Source organism: Erpetoichthys calabaricus, chromosome 7 (assembly GCF_900747795.2).
Source record: "Erpetoichthys calabaricus chromosome 7, fErpCal1.3, whole genome shotgun sequence".
Taxonomy (NCBI): domain Eukaryota; kingdom Metazoa; phylum Chordata; class Cladistia; order Polypteriformes; family Polypteridae; genus Erpetoichthys; species Erpetoichthys calabaricus.
In genome coordinates this window covers 170,184,864-170,197,470 of record NC_041400.2, presented here as the reverse complement: position 1 = coordinate 170,197,470, position 12,607 = coordinate 170,184,864, and the positions used below count along the sequence as shown (strand labels likewise).

Sequence of the window (12,607 nt, the reverse complement as noted above, 5' to 3'; positions counted from 1 at the left end):
TCAAGATGCAAAGTCCTCAGCTTTTTCCCCAGTCTCTGAGGAAGAATGGTGTTAAAGGAACTAGAAAAATCAAAGAACATTATCCTGACTGTGGTGCCAGTTTTGTCCAAGTGGGAGTAGGCTCTGTGGAGCATGTAGATGAGAGCCTCCTCCACATCTATATGTGTCTAATAAGTAAACTCCAGAAGATCCAAATGTTATGAAGCCAGGGGTTGTGGCTGTTTTGGGACCAGTCTCTCAAAGGTCTTTATGATATATGAAGTAAGAAAAAACTGGTCTGAAGTCATTGGGATCACTGGAATACCCTTTTTTAGCACTGGGACCACAGCTGAGAATCTCCTTAAAATTCAGGGAAAGGGAGAACAGATGCTGAAGGACACCGCAGAGCTGGATGGAACACGTTTTCAGCACACTGTTTACACAGAGTTTTCTCAGCTCTCTCCTCACTTGATCAGCAGAGATAAATAGTCCAGGAAGTGGAAGGGGGCTGGAGACCACAGGAGTAAAGTTACAGTAGGGGAAGGTCATGCAGGGGGTAGTAAGAACCTCCTCAGCTTGCACACATAGGCTAGCAGTGTTGCAAGAGGACAGTACTGACAGGAATGAGTCAAATCTGTTGAAGAACTGGTTCAGCTAATTAGCTCTGTTCTCCCCCTTCCTCTACATGTTTTATAACTTATTTGTCACCCGTAATAGTCCTCATCCTGTTCGACACTTCCTTCATGTTGTTCCGCTGTAACTTGTTCTCAGCTTTGTTTATGTAGTGGGCATTCCCCACACTGAGCTGCTAATTCAGTTCTGACTGTACCTGCTTGATTTCATCCTTATATCTCCAGACCTGAAGGCTCTACTCTTCATTTTCAGTAAGGCTTTCTGGTCTTTTGTGTTCCCTGGCTTGTTGTTGAGAAAACAGCACACTGTCTTTGTGGTGACAACGTTATCCATTTTATATGCACTGAGAAATCCAATTAAAATTGACAAAATCTGAGAAGCAGTAACAAGATATGTACAGAGTACACTTGAAATATCTTTAATTGTATTTAAGATATGTCAAATTGATTTTCATATAGTTTGACTTTCCATCATTTTAAACATATGTTAAAATGTATCTCATATATCTTATAATTAAATGTTATTTATCTTGTACATTTTTAAGATATATCAAATTGTGGAGAAACCCATTTTAAAATATTAATAAATTAACCTGACTCATCTAGAAAGGTATTTTTGGTATCTGAAAAATGAACCACAGTGAAGATATCTGAAACTCATTTAATTATATCTCAATTACATGCCAAAATAGATCATCTTGAAATACTAATCTGTAATACATTTCTCGATATCTTAACATACCTTGCTGTGCAATATGAATCAGTATTTCTCAGCTATCTTCAAATGACAGGGTGTCCTACAAAATGAAAAATCATGGATTACATTTCACATATATCAAAATGCAAATAAAGTTATTTTAAGATATCCTTGAGACATCTGAAAATGTAAAGCAAGTTATTTCAAGGCTTCTCAAAACACATTTGTGACAGATGAAGATGCACTTATGTACCATATCTTGAAATGGACCTTTTTACAGATATTTTTAAATATTTTTTAAGAAATCTTAAAATGCATTTCTAAAATGATATCTTAGATACATTTCAGATACAGCACCTCTAAATGCTATTTTGGATTTCCAAAACAAGTGCAAAGAAAAATACTTATGATCACATAACACTGACATTTAATTTGTTTTGTCCATTGTGTCCACCTTAATACAACAGCAAGTGTCTGTGTGTGTGTCTGTGTATCTGTGAGTCTGTTCAGTTGCTATGTCTCTGTTATGTGCCATTTGATATGGGATGCATAAAAGCATGCTAATATGTGTGATGCACCATGTGTTAGAATGAAAAATGAAATGCATTTTATTACTACATGCATTATAATATACATTCACATAGATGTGCAAACGTCAACGCTGAATACGCCCAACAGAGACTAACTTCTGGGTGGACAGCAATCAGGTTATAAACTTTAATAAAAGGGTAAGTGTGTCAAGTTGCTAGGGTTAGAAAGAAACATTTAAAATTAGACAAACCATGTAGATGAAGGGGAAAAAAAGATAATAAAAATACCAAATAAGGGTTTCAAAATAAGAAAATTGGTCTTATCTGCTTATTCTGTTATCCAGCGTTATACAGTATGTCTACAACTGCAGCGCTGTGGCAACTTGTTCGCACCTGCTCAGGCCACATGACGGTGATAACTGATAACTTTGTGTGGTGAAGATGAGTGAAAATAACAATAAATGGATTTGCATGTCAGGAAACTGAAGCCCTGACACGTCTAGGCTAGAGTTGCTAAACCAGGCCAATGCAATACTGACCACTGCTGCATTTTCCAAGCAAAACATTTCTACAATAAGAGTAATCAATTGGACAAGCAGCACCGAGAGGAGGCACTGAATATGGGCAGCACTGTCCGATAAGGAAATGGCTCCTGCAAGGGAAAAGGATTGGGTGTGTATAATTTTACCAGGTCAAATAGACAACCCATGTATCAAAAAACAAAATAAAAAGCACGTGGTCTGATTACTTAGATTTCAACCCATCTAAGACAGGTAGCATAGCTGGTGTAACTGTAACAGTAACAAGAAAAAATAACTACAGGATATTTTATAACCATATCAAAACTAAGAAACAAAGCTAGTTCTTAAAACAGTTCCTTTCAATCTACTGAAATTAGCAATCTTTTTTTATATAGAGTAATATGATTCATAGTCAGCAAAGCACATTTAAAAATGAACAACTAAAGTTACTAATAACATATAAAACCTACATTAAGCTGCAAAATGATGAAGAAAAGATAAAAGATTTGTTTTTAGTATTTATTTTGAAATTATATTTTGACAACACAAATATATGGTAAAAATAAAAAGCCTCAAACTTGTGAAGACTGTAATTAAAATAAGATTTGTAAGCAACTTTATTCTTTAAACAGAATTAAAGTTACTGGTATTTGTTTAAGAAAGTATAGAAAATTACAATTAAAAAAGAATAAAGTGTGATTGCACCCAGAATGCATTTTTACCACATGCTACATTTGTTCTTTGTAATCAGTCATAATCAGGCTGTTTTACAAAAATGTTTCTAGGTAAGTCAGGTGAATCCAATTCATTTTTCAAGCCAGGTAACCAGCTGTTTTCTACACCTCTTTAAAGGCCTCTAACACTGATATAAATGTATTATTAGAATGTTGTTCCGAGACACCGGTATTAAACTTCAATCATTAAAACCTAATTCAATATCAAGGAAAAGCTATTCCAAAATTACACACTCCAGTAGAAAATCAAACAACAGCCTCCTCATTGGTTAAGCAAATTTGGGGTTATTCATCCTCTCACACCTGTTACAATTGTTACAGCTCAAAGACTGAGAAATATTCTGCACTAAAGGAGAGGAATTTGAATTGTCTGAAAGAACTAAACCACTTTTCTTCCAATAAATTCTATTAAGACTGAACATATGTCATGTTTAGAAAATGTAGGCTTTCATAATGCATCTGTAATTTAAGTTGTTCAGAGAAACATAATGAAAAAGTAGATTCTAAATGGAAAGCAGCAAAGGCACAAATTAAACAAAACTAAGGCCATATACCTACATTAGTGGGCAACATAAAATTATTTCTATTGTATTTCATCCATCTGAAATCATATAATAGATAGATAGATAGATAGATAGATAGATAGATAGATAGATAGATAGATAGATAGATAGATAGATAGATAGATAGATAGATAGATAGATAGATAGATAGATACTTTATTAATCCCAATGGGAAATTCACAATAATGATATAACGTATTAGCTGAAGTCATAGTTAAATTCATGAATAAGCACAGAAGGTGATGCTCACCTCCTTTGGGCCCGAGACACAGAGAGCATTGGTTCTGCTAAATATGATTTAGGTTCTGCATTTTAAACTATGACTGGAAACCTCATCTGTGTTTGTTTGATTTCCAAGTCAACCCTGGTTTTTGCATGTCCCAGATGTAGTGCAAAACTTCCATTGACTGATGGCACTGTCATCACCCCTTGCAATGGCAGGTCTATGAATACAGTTGTGCATTATAAAGCTGTGGAGAGAAGTGATTTACAGTACTAGAAAATTAAGTATATTTCAATTTATGTGAACATGCACAGAAAGTGATATTCCTTACTTAATACTGAATTTTAGAAAGGAAAGACTCAGAAATGCAGTGGTTAGAAATACTGTTTAATAGCATTTAGGTACCACATTTTAATCTATGGCTAATGGCTAAGTCCCCCATAGAAATGTCATGATCTACCTGTATTTTTGTTTGATTTCAGATATAAGAGATTATCAGTTTCTGGATGGGCAAGATATATTGTAAACCTGCCATTGACTGGTGACAGTGACATCTCCCATTGTAATGCATTTGTGTATACAATAGCGCATACTCAACAGATTACAAAGCAGGGCATAAAAGTGTTATAGCTAATTAAATCATCTTTTACTATGCTTTGTTTGCTTTATTTCAGCAGTAATAAATGGCTCTAGTAGGTCTATAATGTGCACTGTGGTTTATTTGTTAACATATTTGGCTTTAAATGCAACAGTTGTTGGTTCAGTGCCATCCTTTGACTAACTGCATGACCCTAAGAAAATCTGTGAACTAATGCTTCAGCTATATAAAATATTATTTATTAAATTGCATAACTTGTTCCCAAGTGCAAATCAACATTTTACCACAACTCATTAAATAAATAAATAAAAACAACACACATCCCCCCCAACTACAGTATTAGAGAGCTGCTGCTGTCCTTAACAGGGTTGTAGGTAGTAGTAAGATGAGGTAAGATTTGCTCAGATTGTAGGTTTATATGTATATGCCTGGTAGATGTTTGTTTCCTTATTTGAAGTCACCATGCATTTACAATGATTCCATTGGAAGACAGAATGTTGAAGATAAATAGGAAGCTCTCTGATGCTCTGCTTTGTGTTGAAAGCAGTATGTTCAGTTTAATTGAAACATTTTAAAATGCATTCAAAAAATGTCAGTAACATGCCAGAGGTCAAATCTTAACTCTGACAATTAGTAACATTAATTAATTACATTAAAAGCATTAATAACTCTAAAAAGAGAGAGAGAGAGCTTCTTTAAAGGCTACCACCCAAAAGTTATTAGTAAATAGTTGTAACACACCCTGACCTTGTAAGTTGTCTTGGGTAAAGGTGTCAGCCAAATGTAAAATAATAATGATGTGGGGTTGTATTATTGTGGAATATTTCCAGTACCTTATATACAGTAGCTGCTTTATAGTGCCCAGTGTATACAGTTTTATTTGCACACATGGACAGCTGTTTCAAGAGAATTATTAACTCAGGATTAGTGGACCAAACTGTTGTCTTCAAACCAAACCAACACCTGAGCCAATCACCAAAGCAGGTGCCAACTCACCGCACTGCTATACTTGGAAAACATCTTTTCCTCAGCTGATAACCCCGATGGGAATATGACAATCACCCATACCAGGTGCTCTTATGCCTTGAGTTTATTATTATGGAAGTTCATATGATTGTTATTTTGGTTCACCTTCACTATATGTTATTAATTATGTTGTTTGTATAAGTGTTAGGTATATCTGTTTCATAGTGCCCCATATGTACAGCCTTATCTGCACATGAACAACTGCTTCAAGCAAAGGGAGTTACTAGCTAAGCACAAGCAGACCAAACAGTTACCAAAGAGGTGCCCACTTACCTTGAAGCTTTCTACTGGAGGTGTCCCTCCTTAGCTGCTAATCCTTGTGGAAATCACCCACATTAGGTGCTATCTTGAATGAATCAAACAATATAAAATCAATAGTACTATAAAGCAAAACAAATAAAACACAATAACGCTTGTGGTAGCAAAAGTAAGAAATGTACTTGAAAAGAGTTTCCCATCCCAAAGGTGCTCTTGGGGATTCAGATCCAGTGAGAGGGAAAGCCACTGAAGAACACTATACTCATTTTTATGTTTGTGAAACCAGTTTGAGACACTTTGGTTTTGTGACATGGGGTATTATTATGCTGGACATAGCCATTAGAAGATGGGTAAATTGTCACCATGAAGAGATGCTCATGGTCAACAATAACATTCAAATAGGCTGTGGCATTCAAGCGATGATTGATTGATTCTAACAAGCCTGAAGCTTGCCAAGAAAACACTTCCCACACCATTATACCACCATCAGCAGCCTGGACTGTTGACATAAGGCAGGTTGGGTTCATGGATTAATGTCCCATGGCACCAAATTCTGTCCCTTACTATCTGTGTGCTTCAGCAGAAATCAATATTTACCAAAACAGTCTACTTTTTTTCAGTCTTCATCTGTACAATTTTGATGAGCCTATGCCCACTGCAACCTCAGCTTTCTGTTCTTGGCTTTTGAAATCCATCTTCATCAGGGTTTTGATGTATTGTGCATTCTGAGATGCTTTTCTGTTCACCACAGTTGCACAGACTGGTTAACTAAGTTACCATAGCCTTTCTGTCAGCTCAAAGCAGTCTTACTGTTCTCCTCTGACCTTTCTCCTCAACGAGACATTTCCATCCAATGAACTGCCAGTCAGTGGATATTTTTATGTTTTTTGTACTGTTCTGAGTACACTACAGCAACTGTTGTGTGTGTAAATCCTAGGAGATCAGCAGTTAAACATATACTCATACCAACCTGTCTGGGGACCAGCAATCGTGCTATGGTTGACATTACTGAGATCACATATTTTCTCCATTCTGGTCTTTGATGTGAACATTAACTGAAGCTCCCGACCTGTCTCTGCATGATTTTATGCTGCTGCCACACGATTGGCAGATTAGATAATTGCATAGATAAGCAGATATACAGAGTATCCTAACAATTTGCTCAGTGAGTGAAGTTGTGCATTGTGCTTTTTCTGGTTAGTTTAGATCTGCATTGATTACAGTAGAAACAGGTGGCAGCATGGTTAACTCTGCTGCCTCATGGATTCAGTGCACTATATTTGAAACTACAGTAGTGGCCAAAGGTTTTGGCAGTGACACAAATGTTGTGTTTTGCAAAATTTGCACCTTCAGTTTTTGTGGTGGCAATTCACATTGTTTTTATATTATTGTGCAGAGTGATCAGATGCACATTAATTAATTACAAAGATCTTTATTAGCATAAAAAGTTAACTTTATCACAAAAACACACTTTTCCTTATATTGGCCCTGGCACCAAATGATCAGCTAAAAGTGTCCAGCAAGCACCAGGACCATCTCTTCCTGAGGAGTCAGCTACAGAATCATGTTGCCACCAGTGCAGAGCTTGCTCAGTACTGGCAGCAGATGGGTGTGACTGCATTTACACGCACAGTGAGGTGAAAACTTGTGGACAATGGCCTTGTCTCAAGAAGGGCAGCAAAGAAGCCACTTCTTTGCAAGAAAAACATCATGGACAGACTGAAATTCTGCAGGAAGTACAAGGATTGGACAGCAGAAGACTAGTGTAAAGTTATTTGTTTTTGGATGAATTCTCCTTCCAACTGTTTCGGACACCTAGAAAACTGATTATCCAGAGACGGAAAAGGTGAATGCTAACAGGAGTCCTGTGTCGTGCCAACAGTAACACATCCTGAGACAGTCCATTTGTTGGGGATGCTTCTCATCCAAGGGAGTTTGCCCACTCACAATTCTGCCCAAGAACACTGCCATTAATAAAGAATATTATCAAAACGTCCTCCAAGAGCAACTTCTCCCAACAATCCAGGCACAATTTAGTGATGATCTGTGTTATTTGCCAGCAAAAGTGATAACGAAGTGGCTTGGAGATTATAATATTGAAAATTTAGACCCATGGCATGAAACTCCCCAAATCTTAATCCCATTCAGAGCCTGTGGTCAGTTCTCAAAAAGCGGGTGGACAAGCTGAAGCACACAAATTGTGATTTGCTCATTTACTTTTGCCAAATTGGTCTAAGCACATTTGAGAATGTTATGAGTAAAAGAGAAGAATTATTATACTGTATTGCGGAGTGCTGTTGTCTGACACCCATACAGACCGGTATATCATTTCAACCAGTTCATCATCTCTGTGGAATGTGAATATTTTTCTAGGGGCTGCCCTAATTTCCTGTGTTCTTCTCTCCTGACTGTCCAATGTTAAGAAAATATTCTCTCCATTGCTATTAGGTTAGTTGTGAAGTCGAAATCTGGACAGTTTAAGTAGACATGAGCAGCATGTCGGCGCAGCGGTTAATGCTGTTTCAATTTTCGTACCAAAAAGCTTGTTAGGCTAAATCGAGCGTGAGTGGGTAGAATTTATGTGTGGATATTCTCTGTGGTGCACTGCCACCCTGTACATTCCCCAGATGCTGCACGGAACTTGAGTTCTATTAAAAGGGTTGGAAAATGGATTGATGGCATATTCCATAGTAATACAATTAAAAGAAACATTCCGTATCTAATTTTGTTTAAAATGAAAGTCACCTTAGATACGACAACGACTACGTAGCTGATTCCTATTTGTACCATATTGCACTATACTTACAGCCCTTTAGAGGCAGCTGCTAACCGAGCACCGAGGCAAAGGTGTTCTCGCGCTCGTTCCGTAGCAGACATGCGCAGTAGCTTACAGGCGCTCTGTTGACCGGTGGTAACAACACTGCACTCCTTTGCGTTGTTTTGTGAGCAAGTTGTAGTCAATGGCTGATCCACGAGTGCGGCAGATTAAAATTAAAACCGGCGTAGTCAAACGGTAAGTCTGTTTAAAGAAACACTGTAGTAGTTGTATTACGTTCATAAATTGTTCTCTTGCTGTGGGCCTTGTATTTTTTGAACAGCGGCGATTTTGAAATGTTGCATCCCCGCTTGTTAAGCTGTTTTTCTATGGCATGGTCTTCAAACTGGAGGCCGCGGCTGTCGTTTGGGCTCGTTTCTTTTAGGCCTTACTCGGGAAGGAGTGGGCAGGAAATGCAGAAGTTTGGTAATTTGAGTCATTCATTGGCCTGCCACCTTTGAATTGGTTATTTTTCGCATTATATTGTAGACACATGCTAACGAGCAATTTGGATTATAAATAGTAAATACCCTGCAATTTACGTCTCGAGTTAAAATACCATTTTTATTATGTTATTTAAAAAAACAGTTGCAAAGTTAAAGTCGATGATGCCATTCTGCTGATTCAGTGTCACCTCGGCATACGTTTATTCTCATAAAATGGACAAATAGTAAATGTCCTGAGGTTTTAATTGGTCTTTCAGCAAGGTTTATTTTAAAGACGGGCGACGCCTATGTACGATATAATTAAGTAAACAATAAGTGAATCTTATGTTTACACCAAAATTGAAGTACTTAGTGGTTTGCTTGTGTTGTTTTGTTTACGTTTGTTTACTATTCTATGAAAGGGGCAGAAAAAATGGATACTAATTTGTACTTTTAAAAAATGAGAAAGTAAAACGCATTTGTCTTGTTTTCTTTTTATCTGTTTTTGCTTCCTAGTTTTTGACCCAAGTAGCACTCCGTTACCTTTTTTTTCTGTTGCAATGACAATCTGGTACTGTAATTGTATTGTTATGTAATTGTATTGTTGTTATGGTCTTGTTAGGGAGCACCACCATGATTGGGGAATTTATAGTTGATAAATAAAAGATACTTAAAAGGGAAAACATCACATTGGCTTAGATGTTTGCATTATTCACTGATTTGTATGTAACTCTCTTAATATTAGATTAGCAAAGAAGCTCCTTTCTTCACAATGGTTAATACAGTCATGTGAAAAAGTAAGTACACCCCATGGAAATGGACTTTCTCAACATATTTGAAAAGGTAAACATTGGCTTTTCATGCAAACGGTGCCAACAGATAAAGATAATATACTTAATCAAATGACAAACAAGTCAAGTCAAGTTGGGGACAATGCACTGGTACAGTGTGTTGCTGCACCCACTACACAACAAAATAACCCGGGATCCCGGTTGGCAACCCCCCAGGCAGACACGCAGTCCAGTCCCACCCTCCGGAAATGACCCTCTATCTGCCACAGCCAGGTATTACGTGGGCAACCCCTTGGCCTGGTCCAGCCACTTGGGTCCCCAACAATGAGGATCTTACGAGCTGGATCACCCTTGGGGGAAACGCGCCACATGGCCGTAGTGCCGTAAGTGACGCTCCCTCACAATGCAGGTAATGTGACTCATTCAGGACTCCACGAGCAAACGCTCATTCGACACAAAGTCAAACCAACGGTACCCAAGGATTTTCCGGAGAGACACAGTACCAAAGGAGTCCAGTCTTCGTTTCAGGTTACTGGATAGCGTCCATGTCTCGCAACCATATAGCAAGACAGGAAGCACCAGGACTCTAAAGACTTGGACCTTCATCCTTTTATAGAGATATCGGGAGTGCTCCACACCCCTTTCCAGCGACCGCATGACCCCCCCTCCCCATGCTCTCCCAATCTGTCTACTGACTTCATAGGAAGGGTCACCACAGACATGAATGTCACTGCCTGGTAAGTAAACCTCTCAACAAGGTCAACACTCCCTCCGCAGACAGACACACTGCTGATGGCTGTGCCCAAGAGGTCATTAAAGGCCTGGCTCTTGGTTTTTATCCAGGACACTTGCAAGCCCAGACACTCAGACTCCTCACTCAGTCTCTCGAGTGCCCCGATCAGAGCCTCCATTGACTCCATGAAGATCACAGCATCGTCAACAAAGTCAAGATCCGTGAATCTTTCTTCACCAACAGATGCCCCACGCTGGACCCCACGACCTTGCCCAACACCCAGTCCATACAAGCATTGAACAGAGTAGGAGCAAGAACACACCCCTGATGAACCCCAGAATCAACTGGGAAAAACACAGAGATTCTGCCCCCACTCTGCACAGCACTCACAGTACCAGTCTATAGGCCTACCAACACAATTGATAAAATTAACAAAAGTGAAAATTTGTCACATTTGTTAGGGAGTATGCAGGTAAACCCGGTCTTGTTTAAACAGAAGATATTTTGGATCTGGTGTTCTCTTTGCTGCTGTTCTGTGTGGTGTCATCATGCCAAGTTCAAAAGAACCAAGGCCCTCAGGAAGAATGTTGTGTAATTCCAATTAGTTTGGCAAAGGATTCATAAAGATTGCCAAATTGTTTGAAAGTAGTCATTGTACTGTAAAGAGAATAATTTAAAAGTGGTTTAGATTTTAAATAACTGGTAATTTTTCCAGCACAGGCTGTCCCAGCAAATTCATCCCTAATGCTGATTGCTTGATACTAAAAACAGTCTCCCAAGAACCCCACAATTTCATTGTGTGATCATTGTCAAGTCTTGCTAAAGTTAGAGCCTAATTACAATGCATAATTTATTGCATTGCATAAATTTGACCTGTATGTGAGATGTGCCAGGGTAAAGCCTTTGCTGTCCGAAATGAGCATTAGAGCAAGACTACAGTTTGCCTTTGAATATATAGGCAAAGACCAGGCCTTCTGGAGCAGTATGCTGTGAACAGATGAATCAAAGATAGAGTTGTTTGTCCACAGTAACAGTGGACATGTTTGGCTCAAACCGAAGATAGCATGTTAGGAGAAGAACTTCATACAACTGTGATGCATGTGGTGGAAAGTCATAGTTTGGACCTGGGCAGCTTGTAGTCATCAAGTCAGTTATGACCTCTGCATCATATCAAAGTGTGCTTGAGGAGAATCTGAGGCCATCTGTCCATAAGTTAAAGTTGAAATGGACCTTTCAACGTGATAATGAACTGACATATATTAGCAAATCCACCAAGAAATGGCTCAAAAAGAACAAATGGAGGGATATGGGCTGGTCTAGTCAAAACCCTGATTGAATTCCAGTGAAATGTGAGAGGTTTTGAAATTGACAGTACTTGCAAGAAATCCCACAAGTATCTTGCAACTGAAGAAATTTTGCCTGGAGAAGTGGCCAAAAATGTCACGAGTTGATGTCAAAGACTGGCAGGCAGTTATACAAAATGCATACAAGAAGTCATTTGTGCTAAATGGGGCATTGCCAGTTTCTGGGGTCAAGGGTGTCCTTATTTTTTCCCCCAGTAGACCATTGCCTCTATTGATGTTTTCATTTAATAATAAGTGATTGAAAAGTCCAATTTTTTTTTGTTTTTATTCAAGTATATCATCTTTCTCATAGGTGCAGTTTGCATTAATGTTTGTTCGTTCGTTCAAATACGGTTGGAAGAAGTCAACAATTTTACATGGGGTGGACTTGCTTTTTCACATGAGTGTTCACTGAAAACTAAACATTGAAACTATTTTGAGGAATATTGATATACTTAAACATTTATACTTTGTCTAAATATAATGTGATACGTTGTATACATAAACATATGGAAGACAGCATAGCTACCCATGATTTTTACAATAAACCAGTTGTCAGACCAGTTACTCGCTCTGGTTTGAAAGGTTGTGTCTTGTTAAATCATGGGTTTACTTTTCAGTGATTTGGCTTGCCAAAAATGTGTTTTAATGGAATTTCTGAAGTCAAACAACAGTGTTTCGATGTTTGCTGATGACATTGAGATCTGTAGCGAGAGTAAGGAGCAGGTTGGGGAGACTC

The 12,607-nt window shown here is 38.2% G+C and overlaps 1 protein-coding gene across 1 annotated transcript in view; it reads left to right on the top strand.

Moving 5' to 3' along the window:
• Positions 1-8,612: 8,612 nt before the first annotated feature.
• tbca (tubulin cofactor a) overlaps positions 8,613-12,607 on the top strand; it is a 76,508-nt gene continuing 72,513 nt past the window's right edge. The window contains exon 1 of the mRNA XM_028805705.2: positions 8,613-8,774. Coding sequence (XP_028661538.2) covers positions 8,722-8,774 — 53 coding nt within the window. The 5' untranslated portion in view covers positions 8,613-8,721. The remainder of the gene's footprint in view (positions 8,775-12,607) is intronic.